Source organism: Tachysurus fulvidraco, chromosome 17 (genome assembly GCF_022655615.1).
Source record: "Tachysurus fulvidraco isolate hzauxx_2018 chromosome 17, HZAU_PFXX_2.0, whole genome shotgun sequence".
NCBI lineage: Eukaryota > Metazoa > Chordata > Actinopteri > Siluriformes > Bagridae > Tachysurus > Tachysurus fulvidraco.
Genome location: NC_062534.1, coordinates 25,506,013 through 25,533,512, shown reverse-complemented (window position 1 = coordinate 25,533,512; position 27,500 = coordinate 25,506,013). Strand labels below are relative to the sequence as shown.

General features: G+C 44.6%; 3 protein-coding genes across 5 annotated transcripts in view; 2 read left to right on the top strand and 1 right to left on the bottom strand.

Moving 5' to 3' along the window:
- Positions 1-992: 992 nt before the first annotated feature.
- Positions 993-13,370, top strand: nup160 (nucleoporin 160). The gene is made up of 35 exons (XM_027160879.2): positions 993-1,136; positions 1,860-1,968; positions 2,131-2,341; positions 2,532-2,742; positions 2,906-2,981; positions 3,133-3,247; positions 3,451-3,690; positions 3,816-3,913; positions 4,004-4,088; positions 4,310-4,378; positions 5,089-5,172; positions 5,712-5,882; positions 6,122-6,221; positions 6,302-6,467; positions 6,580-6,713; positions 7,234-7,394; positions 7,494-7,630; positions 7,724-7,794; positions 7,889-8,051; positions 8,228-8,297; positions 8,685-8,783; positions 8,908-9,030; positions 9,104-9,199; positions 9,293-9,387; positions 9,492-9,588; positions 9,764-9,869; positions 10,161-10,321; positions 10,490-10,550; positions 10,690-10,800; positions 10,897-11,020; positions 11,353-11,454; positions 12,131-12,272; positions 12,492-12,617; positions 12,861-12,962; positions 13,205-13,370. The coding sequence occupies exons 1-35, from the start codon at positions 1,013-1,015 to the stop codon at positions 13,289-13,291; spliced, it is 4,227 nt and encodes a 1,408-aa protein (XP_027016680.2). The 5' UTR covers positions 993-1,012; the 3' UTR covers positions 13,292-13,370.
- Positions 13,371-13,833: 463 nt separating this feature from the next.
- On the bottom strand, positions 13,834-21,421 carry frs2b (fibroblast growth factor receptor substrate 2b). Its single transcript, XM_027160883.2, has 7 exons — positions 20,955-21,421; positions 18,380-18,466; positions 17,136-17,226; positions 16,643-16,829; positions 15,660-15,824; positions 15,303-15,466; positions 13,834-15,175 (listed from the first exon to the last, which is right to left on the bottom strand). Exons 3-7 carry the CDS (start codon positions 17,199-17,201, stop codon positions 14,222-14,224), a joined length of 1,536 nt encoding a protein of 511 aa, XP_027016684.1. The 5' UTR covers positions 17,202-17,226; positions 18,380-18,466; positions 20,955-21,421; the 3' UTR covers positions 13,834-14,221.
- Positions 21,422-26,856: 5,435 nt separating this feature from the next.
- Positions 26,857-27,500, top strand: part of wwp2 (WW domain containing E3 ubiquitin protein ligase 2) — a 39,476-nt gene continuing 38,832 nt past the window's right edge. For 2 of the 3 annotated variants that reach the window (XM_047802534.1, XM_027160881.2), the window contains exon 1: positions 26,857-26,973. The gene's annotated coding sequence lies outside the window, so the exon portion shown is untranslated. Of the gene's footprint in view, positions 26,974-27,225; positions 27,274-27,500 lie in introns of those variants that run through there. The other variant, XM_027160882.2, reaches the window with a different exon arrangement.

The following is a 27,500-nucleotide window of genomic DNA, read 5'->3' as shown; positions in this document are numbered from 1 at the left end:
CCCCAAAGCCCTCATCACTCCTCACACTGCACCTCACACCCTCAGATCTACAGCAATGCTCCACCGGTCCCACCATCTCTCAGGGTAAGAGGGAAGTTTACTACAAGACTCTTCTCTGTTCTGCCCCGAGGTGGTGGGATGAACTTCCCCTAGAGGTCCGGACAGCTGAGTCACTGGATATCTTCAAACGGCGGTTGAAAACCTACTTATTCAGGAAACACTTCAACTAGCACTTTCTTTTGCATTTATGAATGAAACTTTTTCATTGTAACTTTGAACAATGTTTTAAACTCATGGTATCTTAAGTATGTAACCTAGTGAGCAGCATTAAGGTATCTAATGATATGGGGAAGTGAAATGGGGAAAGTCGTGGCCTAATGGTTCGAGAGTTTGACTCCTTACCCTAAGGTTGTGTGTTCGATGCTCGGGCCGGCAATACCACGACTGAGGTGCCCTTGAGCAAGGCACTGAACCACCCCAACTGCTCCCCGGGCGCCGCAGCATAAATGGCTGCCCACTGCTCCTGGTGTGTGTTCACTGCTGTGTGTGTTCAAGGTGTGTGTGTTCTCTGCTGTGTGTGTTCATGGTGTGTGTGTTGACTGCTGTGTGTGTGTTCACTGCTGTTTGTGTGTGTGTTCACTGCTGTGTGTGTGTTCACTGCTGTGTGTGTGTGTGTGTGTGTGTGTGTGTGTGTTCACTGCTGTGTGTGTGCACTTTGGATGGGTTAAATGCAGAGAACAAATTCTGAGTCTGGGTCACTGTACTTAGCCGTATGTCACGTCACGTCACGTCACATCATGATAGAGACTTAAGCACTTTTGTACGTCGCTCTGGATAAGGGCGTCTGCCAAATGCTGTAAATGTAAATGAATGAATAAATTACTAAATAAATAATTGACTGACTGAATGAATGAATGAATGAATGAATGAATGAATGAATGAATAAATAAGTAAGTAGGTGCAGCTGTAACTCTTTACCAGAGGGGGCGCCAGAGAGCTTAACGCGCTCTTAATGCGTCACATCCCGTATTCTGGCGCGCGGAAAATGGCGGCTGCCTTAGAGAGAAGCTTCATAGAGATCTGCGGATTTGAGAGGGAGACAGTGTCCCGGTTTCGGGACCTCATTATTAATTTGGGTAAAATACAACTGGCTCATATTTTATCATGGCGGCGCTTTTAGCTCTGTAATAATAATATATTTCACACAAACAGCAAATACAGCGCGCGAGTTGAACCGCGCATGCGCCGTAGCGAGTTAGCTACACGCAAGTTAGCTACATGCTAGTTAGCTACATGCTAGTAAGTGTATTAGTTTAACCCTTAATAAACTGACCGTATTCACTTGTGAACGTTAGGTGTAAACATACATAAATTATATTTACAGTATTTTTATAAACTCGTTTTATTATGAAGTGTTATTTTAGCAGCACATTTACCTCAGTGCTGTAAGTTAAAGAGTAAAAGTTTATATAAAACCGCTGTTTAGTGTGAGCGCCGCCTCCACACACGTCTGTACAGGTGTAGTACTGACTGCACAAAGTATTGGCACCCCTGTGTCGTGTCTGTTAGAGGTGTGATGTGCACATACAGCCACCTGAGTGGGATCTGATTAGGTTACAGTACTGTTTATTAAAGTGACTATTAGTAATGTGTCGTTTGGTATCGACTCTTAAGCAGGATACGTGTGTCTGTGTCACCATGGCTTTAATAAACAGCTTGAGTGTGATGGTATGTCTTGTGTAAAAATATAAAAATGAATCGTATCTTTGTGACTAATCTGTCTCGCATTAAAGCGTGGAATTTCCAGTAAGTAATTTCCCTGAATGAATAACCGGCGTGTGTTGTGTTGTTGTGTACAGGTGTGAACACACCGTGTGGTGGTGCGAGGCTCTCGGACAGTGCCGGGGCCTTCTCTTACCAGGAAAGTGGTAAACTTCTGTCTCTTACCAGCAACAGATTCATCCACTGGTGAGTTAAGGAATAAAACACTTGGGATGCGCCGCTAAAAGTAATTAACGCTCATGACCCGACACAAAGCTGAGCAGAAAGCATATCGGTATTCAGCAGTCCGGTTGTGTGTGTGTGTGTGTGTGTGTGTGTGTGTGTGTGTGTGTGTGTGTGTGTGTTCAGGTCCACTTCAGGAGACACAGTACAGCTGGTGGAACAGTCTCTGGACCTGAACCTGTTGAACAACTCGCTCCGTCTCAAGATCCAGAACTGCACCGTGCTGCCTGGAGGTGTTCACATCCACGAGACGCTGAACCATGTCATCGTCCTCGTCGTCACCAACCAATCAGTGCACAGGATGGTGCTGCCCCACCCCACACGCATGTACCGCAGTGTGAGTGTGTCACTGTTCATACACAAACACATCCACATCTCTGCATTGCAGCCTTCAAGAGGCGTTTCTTCTTGAGCATTTGTGATGAACGTAGATGGAGTCATTGATATGCATTTTGTCGACTACTTGAGTTCTGTAGAACTTGTTTTCTGTATGTTTGTATATGGTGACATTGTGGGTTTTTGTGTAGGAGCTGGTGGCCGAGCTGCAGATGCAGAGTGTGTTCACCGATGTGGGGAAGGTGTGTGTTCAGGATGCTGTTCACTCCTTCGCTCTGTCGTTCACTCAGAACCCCATCACATCTTCTGCCTGGCTCAGCACACAAGGCCATGCCCATTTTGCTTTGGCTACTCCTGCTGGGGGCATCACCATTGTCACCCTACCCCCCCACGATCAGCAGGGTAACATAAAAAATATTTTAATGATCTATGGAATCATTACAATAATTTTAAGGCTAAATTAAGGCAAATTAAGTTCATTATATAGCGTTATATGAATTGGGTTGTAGTTAATTGGTGGCTACTACTTGAGATTTTAGAATAAATGCTAAGTATCTGTCTGCAGGTTCATTGTCAGTGATGGAGTTAAAGCAGAGTTCAGTGATGCAGAGACTAGCAGGCTGGGTCCCCAGTGCCATCAGGTGAGTGACCAAGACGTTATCCTCTTCCTCACTGCGCAAATGTGTGTGTCATGAATTTACTGCACCATTGTGAATAAAGGCTCCTCTTCAGTGTGTGTGTGTGTTGTTTTTTTTAAAAGGATATATAACAGTCTGTGTGTCTGTGTGTTAGAGGCGACCAGAGCCCGTGTGACCTGGCAGTGAGTTTAGCCATGTGGCCGATGGAGGACGACACCTTCATCTTTGCTCTGTGTCAGGATCATAAGCTGCGCATCTGGTCATATAAGGTGTTTAATGATATCTTACATTTAGTGTTAAACCTAACGTACAGTGATAAAGCAGTATGTGGTCTGGTCCAGAGGTGGGCGTTAGATCAGGTCTGACTGGTGTTACTGCTAGAATAACAGACCCATTGCTATAATTGAGGTTGAAGGAATTAGTTCTGAGGTCTAATATTGTGTGTGTGTGTGTGTGTGTGTTGTGTCCACAGGAGCAGCAGTGTGTGTTGGTAGCAGATGTGTTGGACTACGTCCCTGCTGGTCGTGCCGAGTTGAGGAACAGCGTGGGCGTGTCTCATCGTCTGCGTGTGTGTGTGTCTGGGTCTGCAGGCGTGTGTGTGTGTGTTTATGTGGCTGCTCCGCACCGTGGTCAGTTCTCTGTTCTGCAGCTTGGGTCCAGTAGCAACACACGATACAGCCTGGAGCACATCTCTACCATCTACAGCACACAGGTAGAAATATATACACTTATATATATACACACACACACAGCTGGTCTGTCCTACCGTATGCAATATATAACTGCGTGTGTGTGTGTGTGTGTGTGTGTGTGTGTGTGTGTGTGTGTGTTGTTCAGGAGTCTCTGGTGGACTTTGTTCTAACCTCCACTGATATTTGGGGTCTGTGGGTGGATGATGATAACCAAACTGTTGTGAAGTACATCAACTTTGAGCAGTAAGTGTCCCATTCCTTTAACAGTCTGAGAGCGGCTTATGCGTTTGTGGACACGCTGATGTGTGTGTGTGTGTGTGTGTGTGTGCACAGTAATGCAGCAGGCATGTGGAACCAAGTGTTTGTGCAGCCTGCCCCAGAAGAGGAAGTTCACATCGGGGCCGAGCAGGATCCCAGAGTAAGAACTACACCGTGTGTGTGTGTGTGTGTGTGTGTGTGTGTGTGTGTGTGTGAGAGCACTAATCATCACTCTTAGTGATCCTCAAATCCCTCGAATTTCTACTTTAGACAAGCGATTTATCACTGATGAAATAATATTATGACCTTTGATATCAACATAAAGATAAATATTTTAATCTTTTCTATAAAAACCTTACTGCTTTTTGTTCTCTCCCTTAGGAGACGTACCTGGAGATTCTGTTTTCTCCTCTGCGCTTCACTGCTGCTGCCATCATAAAGGCTCTACAGGTAAAAACTGTAAACCAGTCTGTCCTGATACATTCACCTGTCTCTCTCTCTGTGTCTCTCTGTCTGTGTCTCTCTCTCTGTGTGTGTCTGTGTCTGTGTGTGTGTCTCTGTGTGTGTGTCTCTGTGTGTGTTTGTCTCTACCAGTCTGTCCTGATACATTCACCTGTCTCTCTGTGTCTCCCTCTCTCCCTCTCTCTCGCTCTCTCTCTCTGTCTGTGTGTGCCTGTCTGTGTGTGCCTGTCTGTGTGTGCCTGTCTGTGTGTGCCTGTCTGTGTGTGCCTGTCTGTGTGTGCCTGTCTGTGTGTGCCTGTCTGTGTGTGCCTGTCTGTGTGTGCCTGTCTGTGTGTGCCTGTCTGTGTGTGCCTGTCTGTGTGTGCCTGTCTGTGTGTGCCTGTCTGTGTGTGCCTGTCTGTGTGTGCCTGTCTGCGTGCCTGCGTGCCTGTCTGTGTGTCTGCGTGCCTGTCTCTCTCTCTGTCTGTGTGCCTGCGTGCCTGTCTCTCTCTCTGTCTGTGTGTCTGTCTCTCTCTCTGTCTGTGTGTCTGTCTCTCTCTCACTCTGTGTGTGTGTGTGTGTGTGTGTGTGTGTGTGTCTCTCTCTCTCTCTCACTCTCCCCCCCTCCTCTGTGTGTATGTGTCTCTCTCTCTCTCACTCTCCCCCCCCTCTGTGTGTGACTCTGAAATATGAAATGAATCACTGGTTTTTGATTGCAGATTTACAAACGTGGCACAGAGAGATTCCTCGACCTAACATGGGAGACACTGAAGAAAGAAGTCACTCTTGCTGTAGAGAATGAGGTCTCTCTCTCACTCACACACACACACACACACACACTATGGTCATCATTATATCCATTAACAGACAACAATAAACAGCAATGTAAATGATTTTTACATTCTATAGTAGCTTCACCTACATGATTTCTGGCTAAATCAGAGCTGACAGACAGGAGCACTGTAGAGGACAAGACTACACTCTATATTTTACTCTCAATTTATTTATCTAATTACCTCCCATCCCTCACTTTTACAGTACTGCAGCTCTGAAGTCTGTGTGTAATGTCTTTTGTGTATTGTAATTTGTTGTCCTGCACTGTCTTGTCTGTCCTGTCCTGCACTGTGTACACCAGGTCACACAGATACACTTTATGTATCTAGGACTAACTTAGTACGTCCTTATAGCCCTGTGTGTGTTTTATGTAACACACTGATCCTGGAGAAAAGTTGTCTCATGTCACTGTGTACTGTAACAGCTATATATGGTTGTAATGACAATAAAAGCTTCTTGACTTGACTGGTGTGTGTGTGTGTGTGTGTGTGTGTGTGTGTTCGTTCAGCTGCAGAGCAGTGTGACAGAGTCCGAGTTCTCTCAGGAGGATTACCGCATGTTGCAGGTGGAGTTCTGGTCCAAGTTCTATGCCTGCTGTCTGCAGTACCAGGAGGCTCTGTCTACTCCCCTCGCTCTACATGTGGACCAGACCACAGCTATGGTCTGCTTACTCAAGAAGGTACCAAAAACTCTCATCATGGCGTTATGGGATGGAGTAATGTAGTGGACAAAACCTGAACAGATTCAACAAATGTGTTCCACTCCGTATTATTCCACATCCCCTTTTAGTAACACGGTCACTCATAGGCTGTGGAAATTACAATGATTTGAATCGGTGAATCGTTTATAGTGATTCTGGTGTAATGATTCATATCAGACTGTACAGCATGTTATAGACCATTAATAATGTTCTCTCAGGGCTTTGTGTCCTTCCTGTTGCCCTGCTTTGCTGTGGACCACCTGTACCTGTGCTCTGATGAGTACCTGTTCTCTGAGGAGGAGACACCTGTAGCTGATGGTAACCACTCGCACATCAACACTTCTGATGGTGGGTGTTTTAGCAGCTCATCACATCTGATGTGTGTGTGTGTGTTAAAGAAGCAGATTTGGACAGCGATGTCCTGCAGCTGGTGCAGTGTTTGCGTTTGGTCAGTGAGTGTCTGCAGGATGAGCTGGGGGGTGTGATGGACAGAGCTGTGGAGATGCTGATGTCTCCAGAAAGAGCCGCAGAACAAGTGCTGGATAACCTGCTGACTAACGACAGGTCAGTAACACACACACACACTCACAGCCTCCTTTTCTCTCATTCAGCATTAAACACTGACCCCAGCTGCTTTTACTAATTAGTGTGTGTGTGTTGTGTTGTTGTGTCTCAGTGATAATGTAATTGCTGACATCACCAACAAGCTACAAGATGTGCGAAACCCTCTGGCTGCAATGAGCGCTCTGCTCCGAGAGCTCGACCTGGAGACTGACCTGGACATGGCTGATGTAGTGCCGTCACACAGAGGTGAGATCAAACACACACACAAACACACACACACACACACACACAGGTGAGATCACACACGTCCACGCACACACTCACCCACACTCACAGACACACCCCATGCCCCTACACACATACGCACATGCACGCTCACCCGCAAACTCGCATGCGCGCATGTACACACACGTACACACACACAGTTTCTCCCACATGTTGTTTTTCATTTTGTCACATGACTGATGCAGGACTCACGTTACATTTTATCTGACATGTAAAACTACATTTTCACACATTACTATCTATTCTATGAATAATAACACTAAGAGCTCACTGACTGGCTGGGAATAGGAACACACACGTGCACCTAAATACAATGATGTTTCATATTTGTGAATAAAAAGGAAAGTTCTTCCCTCCCACAGTTCTTTTAGATGTTGATGCATCACTTTGCCTCCCTTCCTTCTCACTAACATGCCTACTGTCACTAAAGGTCGGTGTTTCAGGAAATCATCAGAACTTTGTGTGTATGTGTGTGTTACAGGCCAGTCTCTGAGTGTGCGTCTCAGTCTGTCTCAGCTATACAGCAGTAGTGTAGCTGTGAGTGTTGTGTGTCAGGCAGTGTGTCACATGGCCATGACTCGAGCGCTGATCTGCAGAGACCTGCTCATTCTGCAACACCTTTACCTGCACCGTGGGGACAACGTGAGTGCCTAGTGTGATGAACTGGTAGATGAAATGGTAATGGACACAAATAAACTGTGTGTGTGTGTGTGTGTGTGTGTGTGTGTGTGTGATTTATAGGTGCTTCTGTCTGGCAGTGCTCAATGTCTGCAGTTGCAGCAGGATCTGATTCCACGCTGTTCACACCTGCTCTGTTGTTATTACCTGCTCAAACAGCTCAGCCAGACCCTCGCCTCCCCCGTTCCACTGGACACGCTGTATGTGTACACACACACACACACACACACACGGCATAATTGTATAACCTGATCTATGACACTAAACACGAGCACATAAACACTGTGTTTCAGAGATGCTAACTTGCAGCACCTGTCTGTGTTGAAGCTGTCTGATTCCACAGCGATCATGGCTAACAGATCAGGTACAGCTCAGAGGGCTCGAGTGTGTGATGTAGATCTACATCCAGAGTGTATTAATGTTCAGTAATCCCTCCTGTCTCCATCTACGTGTGTCAGTGTTGAGTCCTCAGACGGTGGTCGAGCTGTTCTATCAAAACGTAGCCCGTAAATCTATTGTGCTTCAGCTGTTTGGTCAGAGGGAGGTGCCAGAGAGTCACATCACCAGCCTGCACTGGAACCAGCTCATCTCCAATGTGGTGCATCTGCTGACTCAGTTACTGTATCCTTTTTACACACACACACACACACACACACACACACACACACACACACACACACTCTTTCTCACTCTCTCTCTCTCTCACTCACTCACACACACACACACACACACACACACACTCACTCACACACACACAGTGTCTAAGAATGTTTGAGACCTTACATCACCATGACCAGGTGGCCTAGTAACCCCAACTTCCTGTTCCCTGAGTGCATGATGGGAAACTGCCAGTACACACAGCTCCAGGTGAGCTACTGCTCTGTGTGTGTGTGTGTGTGTGTGTGTACACGTGTCTTTTGTAGTGTGTTAGTCACATGATGGCTATTTTAAATACTATTTTCCATAAAATACCATAAAATCCATTGATGACTGCAAACAGAACACAAGAGTCAAGTCATAATCTGTCTAGCAACTATTGGTGTGTGTGTGTGTTTGTGTGTGTTTTTGTGAAATAAATATATCTACAATAAGGTTTTTATATAAAACTTAAGTTACAGACTTGAAATATAGAAATGAACAGAATTAAATTTATAATTTATTAGTTTAAGATCCAACAACCCAGAGATCAATTAGTCAATTATTGTAATCAACAATTTTTGTGTGTGTGTGTGTGTGTGTTCTCCACCTCCCCAGGAATATGTGCGTCTGATTGGGCCGTGGTGCCAAGCTAATGTGGGCTCTTATCGGTTTGTGCTGGGACAGGCGTATCTGGCCTGTGGAGAAGGACAGAAGGTAAAACAGTCACACTGAACACACACCTTCACATCAATAAGAGAGACACAATTCTAACACCATACACACAGGTGGAGGTGGGAAGTCTTGGGACCTACAACTTACATGTTTGTCTACAATTTAGGCTCTGCAGTGTTTCGAGGAGGCAGCACCAGAGGTGGAGAAGGAGGATTTTCTGATGAGGTTGACGGGCTCTGAGGAGGACGAGGCAGGGACGACAGTGCCACGTTTACTCTATTACAACAAGGTACACACACACACACCACTGTACTAGTGCTGAGAGTGATGTTGAATACGCTAATGCTATGTGCTTTTTCCAGGTCCTAAGACTCCTGGAGGATGTTGGGTTGCCAGATCTTGTTATTCAGTTAGCCACACTGGCTGTGTCTGAGGCTGTGAATGACCAACGCAGTCAGGTACAGAAACATTCTACACACTTTACACTTCTCATCATTTTTAAACAAATTTTCATATCTTTTGTTTGTTTTTTTATACACACACACACACAGGCAGCTCTGTGGACACGTATATTTAAACACCATCTGGATCTCGGACACAACAGGGAGGCGTATGAAGCTCTGACCCAGAACCCTGATTCTAGCAGGTAAACAAACACACACTATTTGAGTGTGTTGGTTTGATATTTCATCATATTTAGAGAGTTCATGTATTAAGTGTGTGTGTGTGTGTGTGTGTGTGTGTGTATAGGCAGTTGGACTGTCTCCGGCAGCTAGTGGTGGTCCTGTGTGAGCGCTCTCAGCTACAGCATCTCATCCAGTTCCCTTACGTCAGCCTGCATGAGGAGGTCCATATTCACACACACGTTTTACATGGAAGTGTACTGGGTGGGCTAATAGTAGTGTAACCATGGCAACAGGTTATGGTTTACATATGAACATAAATATGGCTGAACGTTAAAGATGAATTTCAATGAGTCTGTGTGTGTGTGTGTGTGTGCGCGCGCGCGCGTGTGTGTGTAGGTGGTGGGGATTATCGAGTCTCGTGCCCGTGCTGTTGACCTGATGACCCATAACTACTACGAGCTGCTCTACGCCTTCCACATTAACCGCCACAACTACAGGAAAGGTGACGGTGTTCAGTATAGACATTAACACCAGTGTAACGAACGGACCATCGGATAAATGATTTGGCCCATTGCTTAGTTTTAATATAAATATTACAGCTTCATGTAAGACCTCATGACCATAAGGACTCATTACACATTTCTCCTCATGGGAATGTGAGCACTCTGAGAGCAAACACACACACGCGCGCACACACACACAACGCTGCATGTTTACACCTAATGTCTAAAATTCTGCTGATTCAGAATCAGAGCAACATTTCTTTCTTACTTTGTGTGTGTGTGTGTTGCAGCCGGTACAGTGATGTTTGAGTATGGGATGCGTCTGGGTCGTGAGGTTCGGACTCTCAGGGGTCTGCAGAAGCAGGTGAACTGTTACTTGTCTGCTCTGAACTGTCTGCGTCTGATTCGGCCCGAATACGCCTGGATCATCCAGCCTTCGTCTGGAGCGGCTGTGAGTCTCCACCTCTCTCTCACACCTATTCAGATTATGAAGGAGAGTCATTACGTATTACACTGTTGGTCATGTGATGCAGCCTGATGTAGTTCTGTAATGTAACAGGACTGAGGGAAAGTTTAGTGTATTTAGTTTCATATCAGTAACTCTGTCTGTGTGTCTCAGTGCGAGAGACCAGGTACGTCCCCGAAGCGCAGCTATGATGGAGATCTGGCTCCACCACCAGGTAAATAATCCTGTCACTACAGTACAGATGTGAACAACCCTGTTGTCAACTCAGCGATGTGTGTTTATAATCTATATATTGTGTTGTCACGTTAAATACAAAGATAGTGGTGTGTGTGTGTGTGTGTGTGTGTGTGTAGTGAGTCGGCAGATAGAAATCCTGGAGCTGAAGGATCTGGAAAAGGAGTATGTGCTCGCACGCTGTCGTCTCACACTTGCGCAGCAGGACTCATCATCAGCTGCTATAGCAGGTATAACTTGTGCACACACACACACATGACTGCACATGCCTTAGAGAACCAGTCATACCAATCCATTCCTGATTGTGTGTGTGTGTGTGAGAGCAGGCAGTGCGTCTGCAGTGGAGATGGTGTCTCTGTTGGTGCAGGCCGGATTGTTTGACACCGCGTTGTTGTTGTGTGAGACCTTTAAACTCTCCCTCACACCCGTCTTCGAGGGACTCGCCTTCAAGTGAGTAGAATTTACAGACACTTTTACAGACAATCGACTTTGACGTTACTCTCTGTAGCTTACTTCACCCTGTCGCATCAGAACAAAAGGTTGTGGGGTTCAAGCCCACAAGAGATAAACTACAAGTGTCCAGTTACCCATTAGCATGAGCACAGGTTTAAGTACACAAGCCGGTGTTGAAAATGGAAGGAAAACATTATTGTAAAGTCCTGCTGTAAAATTTATTCTGCCTTTTTTTTTTTTGGAAGAATGTGCAGTGAGGCAATTTGTCTGATTATACAACACGGACACTGACAATCAATCTGTGCATTAACTCTCCTGTTGTGTCCCAGGTGCATTAAACTGCAGTACGGATCGGATCAGATCCAGAATGAAGCGTGGAACTGGTTATCAGCCAATCAGCTGCCCAGTCTCATCACCACTAAAGAGTCCAGGTGTGTGTGTGTGTGTTTTTCCTCAGCATCCATGGGAATTTTTACACCCAGTCACTTCGTGTGTTGTCTCTGATCCGATAGCTATCTGATTGGTTAAAACTGTCCCATTTACATCAGGCCACATAAACGCGTCTCGGCGAATCGGATATCGATCCGATCTTTCTGCTCCCGCCCAAAATGCAGATATATTTGCCCTCATTTCCGGGGTAATTGAAACAGAACATACTTTGGTGTACGCGGTTTTCAGAACGCAATCAAAAAGAAGACGTAAAAACTGGTTACAACGTTTATGCTACAAAAAACAGCGTTTACTGTTTGCTGCGTTTTCGCTGACGGCAGCAGCGCGTTTTAAGCCCCGACGAGACGCCTGAGTGAAAGATCACCTGCGAGTGACGTAGTTCCGTTTGGGAGGAGTATAGCGCTGACGTATGTGGCTTGAACAACCACATTCATTTACACCTGTCCAGTTTCATCTGAAACGCGTCCCAGACCACTTCCTGAAGGGGTTTGTACCATCGGGTTTATATCCGTCTCCAAAACGTTTTGGAGGGCATTTAGACCTGGTCTTTTTACCATGGAGTAGATTTCTGATCACAGAAAATGCAGGAAGTGACCAGGTGTAAAAAGCCCCACATACATGTTTGAGTACCTGAACTTGTGCTGTTCTCCATCACAGTGCAACAGATGAAGCCTGGAGACTTTTGGCCTCCTACCTGGAGAAGCATCAATCCCAGAATGCTCAGCATCATCGCTGTGTCATTAACAGGCTGCTGTCACATGGTGTACCTGTTCCTGATTGGCTACTTAATGCATACAAGGTAAATAAGGCACAGACTCGCATCCTATTGTGGGGTGGGGGGGGGGGGGGGTGGGGGTTATGCTTTTTATAAATGACTTTGTTTTAATGTTAAACCTATTTTAATAAGAAAATGGTGCGTTTACTTAATGACATCATAAATAATTAACACAACCTTTTACAATGTTGCATTCTACCAAGAAGTGTGTGTGTGTGTGTGTGTGTGTGTGTGTACATACAGGAAGTGGATGCTGCCTCCCTGTTGCGTCTGTACCTAAACTATGACCTGCTGGACTCAGCTGCTGAGCTTGTGATGGAATACGTGGATGCTCTGCTGGGGAAGGGACATCAGTATTTCGGAATAGAGGTATACACACACACACACACACACACACACACACACACGGCGTTGTTCATGTCCCTTACTGCAGTGTCTTAGCAGACATATCTTCCATTACAATAAAATACTGTGACTCATGTGCAACAGTCCTCTGTACACAAGGCTGTGCGTAGTGCATTGTGGGTAATCTCTATACATGGTTTGTAGTGCACCGTGGAGTTTTACTGCAATTGTAGTGTTCACAATCCGAGCGTGTGTGTGTGTGTGTAGATGCCGCTCAGTGCGACAGCTCCACTCGTCTGGCTGCCCTACACATCCATCGACCAGCTGCTACACAACCTGAGAGAGAGTCAAACTCAGTGCAACACACAGGTGAGACACAGCAGGAGCCTGAATCGTGGGTTAACTTTGGACTCCATAATCATACGTTTGCATTGGATTGTTTACTACTATCTTATTTTGTGTGTGAGGTTTTGTGCAAATGTTTATTTACAGTTTTAATGCTAGGAGCATCATCACATCCTCGTTAGGAAACAACTTTTTATCTGCACTTATTGTGAAATAAGTGAATTCCTGCAGGTTGAGACATACTGTGTGCGCGTGTGTGTGTGTAGATGTACGAGAAGCTGCGGACGAAGCTGGTAGAATATCACAGACAAGTGGAGCACAGCAGTAAACACCGACTGCAGGTTCCAGCCTGAACACAACGACGGACTGTTTTTCACTTCAGTGATTTTGTAAAATTTTATATGCAATTAAAATACCGGGTTTTGTATGAAACTGTTTTACCGGCGAATTTATTTTTGGTTTATTAAACACACACCACAGGAGTCTTCTGAGACACTGCTGTGTGTTCGTGGCCTGTTCTAACGATGTGAGTCAAATGACATCTAATTTATCATCTGAACGGAATTAAATACAAAGAAAATGTACTACATGAGGAATAAAATGTTTTGATTGGATGCTGATTATTCGGTCACTATGGACATCTCTAGTCCCAAATCACACTGTAGTACAAGCGCGTGTTGTGTCCTGTTGGAGCTACACATGTAAAACAAGATGATGGGCAAGTGGACGTGTGTAGCCTCTGGTGCACAATGCTGCTGATGAGGCGTGGCATAAAGGTTAAAGGTGCATCAGAGATGATTCAGGTTTAAATCAAGTTTACATGATTTATGCTTCATTTTTTTTTTAATGCGACGTTTGAAGTTAAACACAGGAAGTCGCTCGACTCGGATACGAATCAAACAAAATAAAGTCTTTTATTGTGCTGTAGTGAAATCTAAATGTATTCAGCATGATGGCAGCTGTTGTGTACCGTAAAGTCCCTGGATAATGAAATAAAACAACCTGTAGTGTCATGTCAATACAAAAGTAAAACAAATCCACAAAAACAGGAATGCTCCATCAGTAATACTGATCTGTATGGAATAGACACACACTGTAGTCCAGCTGTGTGGTGAAGGTCGTAAAGGTTCGCGCTCAGGCGCGGGATGGCGAGTGCGCGGCCACCCGATACGAGGAAAACCTTCGCTCTGCTCTACAGCAAACTGCTGAGTGCCTTTTAAAGGTTTCTCAATGTTTTAGAGATAAAGAAAGTGGGCGTGGTCAGTCAGAAGGAGTGGGTGTGGTTACATGGGCAGGTCCACGCTGTTGTGTCTGGTTTTCCTGGATGTACCGTCGTAACGAGGCTGCGCTCTTTGAAGGTTCGACATGGCTGCCGTACGTTCCACGTCGATCACCGCGTATAGTTCAGTCCTGCGTGTGGGTGTGGCCGTGGATGGGGCAGTGGTGGGTGTGGGAGGGCGTGGTGTGGCAGGGGTGTGTGGAGTCCTGGGCGTACTGCAGTCCGAGCCCGGGTCCATTTCCACCTCGATGTAGTTGAGTGTGTGCGTCTCACACGGACGCCGCAGGTCGAAGTTAAACACGCTGAACCGCCCTGACTCCACCCTCCCAGCGCTGAGCGGTCCAGAATCCACCCACCCCGCACTCAGAGGCACCGAATCTGGCCACATTGCTGATGCTACGTTCTCCGTGTTGATGTAGAGATGGGCAGAGTCTGCGCTGTGGTAACCGTTGGGTGGCTGGGTCTTGGTCCTGGCGGCCACGTCATGATCCTCCTCCTCGTCTCCTGCTTTCGGATCCTCCCTCAGTGGCGGTAACGAGGGAAGATTCTCGTAGTCCAGCAGCGCCGTTCTGCGCTGGGCCGAATTGTTTACGTTAGCATCGGGGCTGAGAGGTGGGGGGCGGGGCCTGCGGCGTGATGGGCCAAATACAGGACCGTTTGATTGCTCTGGAGCTGCCTCTGTAGAGGCCACGCCTCCATTAGCTGAGTTTAGAGTGGAGCAAGATGATGTCCCCCCATCTTGCTGCCTCTCCCTGGCCATGAGCTGCCTCTGCACAGGCGTCGGCCCCAACACAAACCTCACACCCTCACGCTCCAGCTGTACACGAGGACCAGGGTCTGGGGCCTGCACAGGCTCCTCCCCCTCTGGGGCAGGGCTATGGGGGGCTGGAGGGTCACCATGTCCTGCACCTGCATGCTGATCCTCCAAGAGTCCTGTAGTGTTCACATACGTGTGGCCCTACACACACACACACACACACACACACACACAATAATATCAACATTTAAAAACTGAATGAAGAATCATAGCTCCACCCACACCATCATGTTGGTATAGTGATGACAGAAGCGTAGTGAGTTCTGACCCGTATGCTGTCGTCAGGCATCAGCAGCGGGTGAGTGGACTCTTCTCCCACAGACGGCAGACGAGTGCTGCCCACCGAGGGGTGCCTACTGGAAGGGTGGGAGGAGGCGTCGCCTAGTGAAGGGTACCGCAGACTACCGTTGGGTAAAACAGGAAGAGCACCACCTGCAGGACAAAAACACCATCACACACACACACATCAGTATCAGCTGTGATTAACCCTTTAAGAACATCAGGGCTTTCCGTGTATCAAACGATTCCCATTATATTCTTTATATAACCTCTAATTACCCCAACAATTACCCCTCTCGCTTTCCCACTCTCACATGAGGTCATTGAATGTGTGTGTGTGTTTTACCGGTGGGAGTCCGAGGCGTTTGAGGAGCATCCGGCTCCGTGTGCGTGTGTGTGAGCGCAGGTTCAAACACAGGCTCCTCCACGACGCTGATGCTGTTGTTGTGCATGATGTCCTGCAGCATGTTGAAGATCTCCTCTGCTCGAGCACACTTAAACGCAAAGATTCCTGTAGAACACACACACACACACACAACGTGCTGTTTGTGTTGGCCCACTGCTTTGACATCGCTCTCACACACACACACACACAAACTATAAACACACAACCTAACAGAGAGAATGAAAGCACAAACACACGACGAACGTCAGCATGATGGTGCAGCGTGGCGAATCACACAGCGAGTCTGCGTTACTCACCAATCAGACTCATCCTTTGGAAAGCATTGGGGTCAAAGGTCACATTCTGACATTAATAGCCATGCTGCAAACAATGTGTACAAATTGGTGCAGTCCTGAACCAAGAGCTTGTGAGGTAAAGGGGGAAAGAGGCAAGTGGACATTTAAAAATGGGCTCAGGATTAAACACACTGATATTCAGGACACAGTCATGCCTGTGTTTCAGTCAGAAACCCTTCAGTAGATAAACACCCTGTGTGTTATTTAAGAAAGCTGTTATTTCTTAACATTGCCTCTTCTTAACATTTCGGTCTGTTGCTAACTGTTCTAAGCCACGCCCACAATCGGTTATTGTTGGTATATTAATAAATGAAGGCGACATTATCAAGGACAGCAGATCAGTTTTGCCTGATGCCATGGGGAATTGTATGGAAAAGGGGTGGAGCTTAGCCTGGTCAACTGATAACTAAAGAATTTCTAGGTGTGTGTGTGTGTGTGTGTGTGTGTGTGTGTGTGTGTGTGTGTGTGAGACTGTGTGAGTGTGAGTGACTGTGTGAGTGTGTGTGTGTGAGCGAGTGAGTGAATGAGTGACTGTGTGAGTGAGTGTGTGGGATTGAGAGCGTGTGTGTGTGTGAGAGTCAGCAGTACCTTGCCCAGTCTGGCAGCGGCGTCCGCTCTCAAAAGAGAAGAGGTTAGAGTCGTAACCATAGCGACGAAGGCACAGGTAAGGCCACCTGACTGCATCACACTTTTGTGTGCGGAGAACGAGTTCGTCCTCGGTCAGCTCCATGATCCCAGCCCCAAGCTCGTTACCATCATCGTCAACATTCACCACCTGCAACCCACACACACACACAGACAGACAGACAGACACACACACAGACACACACACAGACACGGACAGACAGACACACACACAGACACACACACACACACACACAGACAGACAGACACACACACAGACACACACACAGACACAGACAGACAGACACACACACAGACACACACACACACACAGACAGACAGACACACACACACAGACAGACACAATTAATTTTCTAATTAATTTCTGATTAATTTCTCATCTATACAACACACTACATACACTCACCACAACACACACACCACCACACACCCTTACCTTGAACTTGCTCTGGTGATTGTCAGGTATGGATTCTTTATCTGGACAGCTCCAGCAGCTTCCCATGGTTCTTCACACAACCATTTGATACCTAACACACACACACACACACACACACACACACACACACACACACACACACACACACACACACACATACACACACACTTACTTCATGGGGTCTGCTGACAGACTATAATACATCATGATGACACTGATGGTCCTGCCAGAAAGAGCAGATCTATACTTTAACTATTTGCTCATTTGATGATGATGATATTTACCAGACCACAGGTCTTCTGTGCTCTATAAATAAACTGTAACTGTGCTGCACAGGTTTTGACACTTCATCTCTTTTCCTGAACTCTATGGTGAAACCGTCTCCATGTGTAACCGTGCAGGTTTATTTAAATCGTTAAACATGTTACAGATTGTTTAAAAGCCCTAATGGCATCTTATATTTATAATAAGCTCTTAGACTGGGCGATAGGATGAGATAATATAATCATCACCATCAATTAGATCTCAAAACAACTTTATGAACTGCTCTTTCTACACTGACACGGTGTGTGTGTGAGTGAGTGAGTGAGTGAGTGAGTGTGTGTGTGTGTGTGTGAGTGTGTGTGTGTGAGTGTGTGTGTGTGAGTGTGTGTGTGTGAGTGTGTGTGTGAGTGTGTGTGTGTGAGTGTGTGTGTGAGTGTGTGTGTGAGTGTGTGTGTGTGACTGAGTGTGAGTGGGAGTGTGTGTGTGAGTGGGAGTGTGTGTGAGTGTGTGTGTGAGTGGGAGTGTGTGTGTGAGTGGGAGTGTGTGTGTGAGTGGGAGTGTGTGTGTGAGTGGGAGTGTGTGTGTGTGTGTGAGTGTGTGTGAGAGTGTGAGTGAGTGTGTGAGAGTGTGAGTGAGAGTGTGAGTGAGTGTGTGAGTGTGTGTGAGTATGTGTGAGAGAGTGTGTAATTGCAATGTACAGACATTTTGTAGACATCGAGTAACAGTGTAAATATTTAGCAGACGGCACTAAAAAGTGTGTGTGAATATTAATGAGTCTACAATGAAGTTCTTATTTTAAAAAATCCTTACAAAGTGTGTTTTCTCGCTTTAATATTTAATATATATAAATATATAAACACAATATTAATAGAAATATAGATATATAGATTCTTCCATGTTTGGAAAGTTTGTGTAACAGAAAATAGTAACCACGGTTTTGTTCTTGTATTTTAAATATTCAAATGAGCACAATCTCTTACCCAGATCCAGCCATCAGGGGTCCTGATTCACTCCCCAGCACCAAACACACACTCATTCTTCATCAGTGAGGATGATGATAATTGAACCTGCAGGGACAGAGTCACGATTATTCAATGTATCATTACACACTGACCTAACTGAGGACTTTTACAAAATACCTTTCAACACTCACTCACACACACACACTCACACACTCACAGAGTATCACACACATTATATATATATAAACTTTATTATTTTTTATCCTGATCGTTATTTAGTACTTAACTACTTCTAGTCTTTTTAGCAGGAAGTGGAAAAATCCAAAAGATGTGATGAAAGCATGTTAATCAGCCCAAACCGCACGGTGTGGCAGAGACCAGTTTCAACAAATTCAGGTCTTGAAACACTTCATGAATAAGGAGATAATCATACGTGCACTTTTCTGCTTTTATTCAGAGCAATTAGAACCTTGTAGGAGTGGCATTGTGATATATACAAGCTCGAGTACAGAAAATCTCAACAAGAGCCTGAAACCTGACTAAAAGATTCTCAAATCAAATCACATTTTATTTGTCTCAAACACACACACACACACACACACACACACACACACACACACACACACAGAGAAACGACATGCAGTGAAATGCTTTTTATGTCTGTATGTATTCAGACATAAAAAGGAATGGAATTAAGGATAAAAAAATAAAACCAAAAGGAGGTAGATAAATAAAAATAATAAACTATATAAAAACTATATAAAATATGAAAATACAGACAAAAGTACGCTGCGTCACGCTCTACACCGTTCGCTGCGTCACGCTCTACACCGTTCGCTGCGTCACGCTCTACACCGTTCGCTGCGTCACGCTCTACACCGTTCGCTGCGTCACGCTCTACACCGTTCGCTGCGTCACGCTCTACACCGTTCGCTGCGTCACGCTCTACACCGTACGCTGCGTCACGCTCTACACCGTTCGCTGCGTCACGCTCTACACCGTTCGCTGCGTCACGCTCTACACCGTTCGCTGCGTCACGCTCAACCCCGTACGCTGCGTCACGCTCAACCCTGTACGCTGCGTCACGCTCAACCCCGTACGCTGCGTCACGCTCTACACCGTACGGTGTGCACGAACCTGACTTTAACCTACATTACAGTGAACAAACACACAGAACACCACAACACCGCCGACCACAAACAGACCTAACGGGCTTTCTCTCACAGCCGCACTCACGTTCTCTCAGATTATAACCACAACACAAGGAACACGAGCAAAAATATGGTTTGTAAACAGTGGATTAACATCACACCACATTTTAGCACTGATAACGTGTCAAACTGTAATTGTCCTGAACACCAAACAAGAGTCAGGATCATAAATACTAAAGACATGCAACAACCAAACAGAGTAATATGTAAAAAGGACAAATAACTGGTGTGTAAATCTAACTGATATGTACTTCTACACCTACTCCAGATTCTCAACACCGATCACAAGGAGTGTTCTGGATCAAAACAAATCAACCCAATTAGTTTAGTCATGTAGGCAAATATTGTTGCCTTGGGAACCAAAAGGGTGGGTGATTTGTGACGCAACAATCACAGCACCCTCAGGGACGCAGAAATGACATCTAACAGTCACTGAGAAACATAAAATAATACTGAAACACAGACATACTGAGCTGAGCCGTGCTCCGTGTGTGTGTGTGTGTGTGTGTGTGTGTGTGTGTGTGTGTGTGTGTGTGTGAGAGAGAGAGATGTTAAACACTCAGATGGGTTCGGAGAATGAAAAAATTCCTGGAATATTTTCATAAAGTGCCCCTCCCTCCCTCCCTCCCTCCCTCCCATCAGGCTGCTTTTACTCAGTCTGCAGCTGGAGACAGAAATCTCACCTCTAATGTCGGCAGGAATAAACAGAATAAATCAAAGCTTCAGGCTTCACAGAGACGTCATACTAGATTTATAACACACTAAACACTCTCTCTCTAAACTCATCACACATTACTACTCAAAATTAATCAGGACTAAAATGAATATTGTGTACAAATTAAATAAATCATTAAATCTTGTTTTGTTTATTAGACTAATTGATCTCTGGGTTGTCGGATCTTTCTGTTAAGTCTGTAACCGAAGTGTGTTTTATATAAAAACCTTATTGTAGATATATTTATTTCACAAAAACACACACAGAAACACACACACAGAAACATACACAAACACACACACACAGAAACACACACACACAGAGAATTACACACTGAAACACACACACAGAGAAATACACACTGAAACACAAAACACACACACACACACACACACACACACACACCTAAACACTTTTACGTGTTTTACTCGATTACTTTATTTTACTTTACTTTAGTTGAACAACTTACTTTATGAACTCGACAAAGTTAAAATTCCCATCATATATAAATAATAACGCGTTATAAACAGCCAGTAAACTCACTTTAACATGTTTATAAATTTGTGCTACTGACCCAATAACAGTGCATCAATGCTAACTGCTAAATAATTAAGAACCAATTAAAAGTAAACACAAGTTAGTTATTCTTTAATAATGATATACTTACAGACGTGTTGGTTTTAATCCAATGTGTTTTGGTTATTAAAAGTAAAATGTGTAAATAACTGAAGTTAAGCTGAGGTAAGAAGGCTAAGCTAACGCACGGACCCTGAAACTACTGCACGGGCAGTTAGCCGTTAGCCTGTTAGCCGTTAGCCTGTTAGCTAAGATAGCGCTCAATCTCGGCAAAGCTCAAAATTAGCCCGAGCGCCAAAAGCGCTAGCCGCTAAGCTAACTAATGTTTCTCACACGTATTTATTTCACGTGTAAGATGGTGCGCCGCTCCCCGCGTCCTGAATCCATGTCCGGTCACTGAAGCTTGTGGGAACGCGAACAACTCGCCATCGCCGAGCGGCGGATTTTTGCCTTAATCCAAATCACTGAAGTTTGATGCCACTCGATGTTGTGTTAGCCACCAGCTAGCTTAGGGGTGAAGACGCATACTGCGCATGCGCTAACCTGGGGCGCTGATTGGCTGCTGAGAAGAGTTCAGAGATAAAATGGAAACTGAAGTCCAGATGTGAAAAGATCTGGGAAAGAAAAGAGCCACAGCTGGTTAATCAGTCCCCGGTTTATTAAGTGTGTTAGACTCAATTATCTTCACACTGACCCTCATTCGTCAATCTTTCAGTAAATTTGTGTGTGTGTGTGTGTGTGTGTGTGTGTGTGTGTGTGTGTGTGTGTGTGTGTGTGTGTGTGTGTAAAGGTGTGTATGTGAAAGTGAGTGACGTGACATACGGCTAAGTACGGTGACCCATACTCAGAATTTGTTCTCTGCATTTAACTCATCCAAAGTGCACACACACACACAGCAGTGAACACACACACACACACAGCAGTGAACACACACCCGGAGCAGTGGGCAGCCATTTATGCTGCGGCGGGGAGCAGTTGTGGGAGGTTCGGTGCCTTGCTCAAGGGCACATCAGTCGTGGTATTGCTGGCCCGAGACTCAAACCCACAACCTTAGGGTTAGGAGTCAAACTCTCTAACCATTAGGCCACGACTTTCCCCAGTTTTTGCATATCCCAGGCTATTATGAGTCTGGGGTCAGAGCACAGGGTCAGCCATCGTGCAGTGCCCCTGGAGCAGGTGAGGTTAAGGGCCTTGCTCAAGGACCCAACGTAGATGTCTCAGCAGCTTGTGGGCTTGACCCCGACTGTCTGATTAGGAACCCAGCGCCGGGACCGCTGGACCATAACGTCCTCATGTGTTTGGGTGTTTGTACAGTATATGTGTGTAAATGTGTGTGTATGTGTGTGCTTGTGTGTGTTTTTTTGTGTGTGTTTGTATAAATATGTGTGTGTGTGTGTGTGTGTGTGTGTGTGTGTGTGTGTGTGTGTGTGTGTGTGTGTGTGTGTGTGTGTGTGTGTGTGTGTGTGTGTTATTTATCTGGATGTCCAGTGGAGTCACAGCAACTGAAGAGAGCAAAATATGGTGTGGAATTAAAGGGGTGAATTATGTGTTAACAGGTCAGTATAAGTTAAAACAAAATAGTTTGACACTAGTGGGGCACGGTGGTTTAGTGGTTAGCACGTTCGCCTCACACCTCCAGGGTCGGGGGTTCGATTCCTGCCTCCGCCTTGTGTGTGTGGAGTTTGCATGTTCTCCCCGTGCCTCGGGGGTTTCCTCTGGGTACTCCGGTCTCCTCCCCCGGTAAAAAGACATGCATGGTAGGTTGATTGGCATCTCTGGAAAATTGTCCATAGTGTGTGAGTGAATGAGAGTGTGTGTGTGCCCTGTGATGGGTTGGCACTCCGTCCATGGTGTATCCTGCCTCGATGCCCGATGACACCTGAGATAGGCACAGGCTCCCCGTGACCCGAGAAGTTCGGATAAGCGGTAGATAATGAGTGAGAGTTTGACAATAACACATTTATTAAAATTTTATTTAAATTTATTTAAATTCATACCACTAAATATAGTTTCTCATGAATACCAAATGTCTTCCTCACAGGCACATTTGTAGCATGTAGAAAGGTTAGTGTTTAGGTATACAGGAGAGTGTAGACCAAACCAGAGCACACACAAAACACATATGAGCCTAAACATCTGTATATGTAAATAGATGTATGTGATCTGGTGCCATGTGTGTGTGTGTGTGTGTGTGTGTGTGTGTGTGTGTGTGTGTGTGTGTGTGTGTGTGTGTGTGTGTGTGTGTGTGTTTTAGCACAAAACAAAATGTGTCTCAGTTCTGCTGCTTTAGATTTTCAGTTGACATTTTTTTGGTGTTTCTTGCTGAAACATGTCTGATTTAACTCATCAGCTCATCAACACACCCTTCATGAGGACACAGTGGGTGTGTAGTGTGTGTCATTAAAGCAGCCAGATTGGGAAACAATCACACACACACACACACACACACACCCCACACACACACTTTTATAAACAATTATTATTATTTTTTAGGGTTTAAATGTTATTATATACATTCTTATTATATTACGCTGTGACATCATCACAATCAAAAAATGCTAAGCTTTATTTTTAAAAACAGACCATTTCCTCTGTATAGATCTGACCTGTAATGACAAGATTCGACTGACTGACACTTAACAGTGGATCAATAAATTCAATAAAATGCCTAAAATGTAAAAAGTCGAATATGTATTATTAGTCACAAACTTAGAAAAGAATAAGACAAATATCGACACACAGAAAATCGACAGTAGTTATTGTTCTGAAGAGAAACTTAAAGCTCATACAGAATCTTCAGAGTATGAATTTCACCTCAGATTATTAGAAACCTAATTAGAGAAAGACAAACAAAGCCACGTCTACTTCAAGTTAAGGACTGTTCATTTACAATAATAATGACTGAAGTAGGAAAAAAGTCATTCATTAATCATTTAATATTATTAAATTCTAATTATAAGTAAAAGTAAAACGATTTCTTTTCTTGGCAAGTGAGAGTAAAGTATCTCAGTATGTGAAGATCACTAACAGCTAAATTCTACCATTCACCTGCTCACTGTTCACTAGGAACATTCAAAATGTGTCTCAGCTAAAAGTATAAGAGATCCAAATATTCTGCTAGCTCAAAGCAACGAGTAGCCGAGAGATAGAGAGAGAGATGAGAGAGAGAGAGAGATGAGCAGAGACTGATGAGAGATTTCGAGAGAGATAGAGAGGAGAGAGAGGAAGAAGTGAGATGAGAGAGTAGAGAGAGTGCGAATGAGATGATGATCAAAAGAGAGAGAGAGCGAGAGAGATTGACGATGAGAAGATAGAGAGAGATAGAGGAGAGTAGAGATGAAGAGCAGTCTGAGATGAGATCGAGAGAGAGAAGAGAGAGTAATAAGAGAGGAGAGAAGAGAGCGAGAGAGAGAGAGAGAGAGCGGGAAGAGAGAGAGAAGAGCGAGAGAGCGGAGAGAAGAGAGGAAGAAGCGCGCTAGGAGGCGGGCAGACAGGCCATAAAGAAAGCAAGAACGAAGTAAGTAGAGAGAGCGAATAGCGAGAGAAAGAGGGAAGAGATAGTAAGAGAGCGAAGGAGGAGAGAGAGAGAGGCGATAGAGAGAGAGAGAAGATGAAACCTCACCCGCGATCTCTCTCTTCCTCTCTCTCTCTCTCTCTCTCTCTCTCTCTTCCTCCCTCCCTCCATCTCTCTCTTGGTCTCTCTCTCTCTCGCTCTTGATCTCTCTCTTGGTCTCTCTCTTCCTCCCTTTCTCTTCCTCTCCCTTTCTCTGTGGCATAACTTCACAGAATTACAGCATAACTGGGTATTATTACTACATTAGACTATAATGCCCTGATTGTCATTTTCTGAGGCTTTTATTTTCATGATGATCAGTAAAACAAACTGTGTACATTTAGATGTAATGTTTGTGCTGAACAGAAGAGCTTTACAGAGGTGTATGTGTGTGTCTCTGTGTGTATATGTATGTATGTGTGTGTTTATATGTGTGTATATGTATATGTGTGTGTTGTGCTGAACAGAAGATCGTTACAGAGGCATATGTATGTGTGTGTATGTGTTGTGCTGAACAGAAGATCATTACAGAAGTGTGTGTGTGTATACTGTATATGTGTGTCTATATGTATGTGTGTATATGTGTGTGTTGTGCTGAACAGAAGAGCTTGACAGGTGTGTATATGTATGTATGTGTATATGTGTGTGTTGTACTGAACAGAAGAGCTTTACAGAGGCATATGTGTGTGTGTGTGTGTGTGTGTGTGTGTGTGTGTGTGTGTGTGTGTGTGTGTGTGTGTGTGTGTGTGTGTGTGTATACTGTATATGTGTCTGTATATGTATGTGTGTGTGTTGTGCTGAACATAAGAGCATTACAGAGGTGTGTGTGTATATGTATATGTATGTATGTATGTATGTATGTATGTATGTATGTATGTATGTATGTATGTGTGTATGTATGTGTGTGTGTTGTGGCGAACAGATCATTACAGAGGTGTGTGTTGTGCTGAACATAAGAGCATTACAGAGGTGTGTGTGTGTATGTATGTATGTATGTATGTTGTGCTGAACAGATCATTACAGAGGTGTGTATGTGTGTGTGCTGTGCTGAACAGATCATTACAGAGGTGTGTATGTGTGTGTGTTGTGCTGAACATAAGAGCATTACAGAGGTGTGTGTGTGTGTGTGTGTGTATGTATGTATGTATGTATGTATGTATGTATGTATGTGTGTGTGTTGTGGTGAACAGATCATTACAGAGGTGTGTGTTGTTCTGAACATAAGAGCATTACAGAGGTGTGTGTGTGTATGTATGTATGTATGTATGTATGTATGTATGTATGTATGTATGTTGTGCTGAACATAAGAGCATTACAGAGGTGTGTGTATGTATGTGTGTGTTGTGCTGAACAGATCATTACAGAGGTGTAAGTGTGTGTGTGTGTGTGTGTGTGTTGTGCTGAACAGATCATTACAGAGGTGTGTAAGTGTGTGTTGTGCTGAACATAAGAGCATTACAGAGGTGTGTAAGTGTGTGTGTATGTTGTGCTGAACATAAGAGCATTACAAAGGTGTGTGTGTGTGTGTGTGTTGTGCTGTACATAAGATCATTACAGAGGTGTGTAAGTGTGTGTGTTGTGCTGTACTTAAGAGCATTACAGAGGTGTGTAAGTGTGTGTGTGTTGTGCTGTACATAAGAGCATTACAGAGGTGTGTAAGTGTGTGTGTGTTGTGCTGTACATAAGAGCATTACAGAGGTGTGTAAGTGTGTGTGTGTGTGTTGTGCTGTACATAAGAGCATTACAGAGGTGTGTAAGTGTGTGTGTGTGTTGTGCTGTACATAAGAGCATTACAGAGGTGTGTAAGTGTGTGTGTGTTGTGCTGTACATAAGATCATTACAGAGGGACAACTGCAGTGTGTAAACTCACACAAATCTCTCATCTCTCTCTCTCATTTTCTACCGCTTTATCCGAACTTCTCGGGTCACGGGGATCCTGTGCCTATCCCAGGCGTCATCGGGCATCAAGGCAGGATACACCCTGGACGGAGTGCCAACCCATCACAGGGCACACACACACTCTCATTCACTCACACACTCTCATTCACTCACACATTCACACACTATGGACAATTTTCCAGAGATGCCAATCAACCTACCATGCATGTCTTTGGACCGGGGGAGGAAACCGGAGTACCCGGAGGAAACCCCCGAGGCACGGGGAGAACATGCAAACTCCACACACACAAGGTGGAGGTGGGAATCGAACCCCGACCCTGGAGGTGTGAGGTGAACGTGCTAACCACTAAACCACCGTGACCCCTCTCACACAAATCAAACACACTTTTAAGAAACAGTTTACAAACTTTGTTTTTCAATTCTTATTTATACATAATTTGTACATAAAACGCACAATAAAGTAGCAACTCTTTTGATGTGGATATAATGAAATAAAAAGAAAGAACAAAGTGTGTTTTATTAAACAGCGTCTTGTTTATCTGCGAGATCAGTGTGAAATCACCCACAATGCATTGCGCCATTTTCTGTCTTGTCACATGACTACAAACAAAGGCGGAAGTAAAAAGCTAAACATCAGATCAGAGCAGAAAATATAACGGTATGAGAACAGAAAACAGATTTATTACATTATTTTCCTTCTTATCATTTAAATCAGGTGCGTGTGATGAATTTATTGTGTCTGATTTAAAGTGACATAGGCGGTTTGTGTATTAGAAATTAGACATTTTATCCAAGATGCTAATGCTAATGCTAATGCTACTTCCGTGTTTATGTGTCATAAAGACAACGCAGATGATGTGAGATGGTAAAGAGAGAGAGAGAGATAGAGAGAGAGAGAGAGAGAGAGAGAGAGAGATTGGGGAATAAATAAGTTGTGTTTTTGTGTTCGGAGAATAAGGTTTGTACTGTTTTGAGCCTGATGACGTTAAGAGCAGTTTAATTCTAATGGCATTAAGTTTAAAGTGTTAAAGCTGTTAAATGGTTTATACTGAGTCGAACCGTAGGAATGTAAAACACGTCATACAAACACGTCCAAAGCTATTATTATTATTATTATTATTATTATTATTATTATTATCTTAATTTATTGTGGTGGTTTCTCTCATACACACTAAATCTAAACAC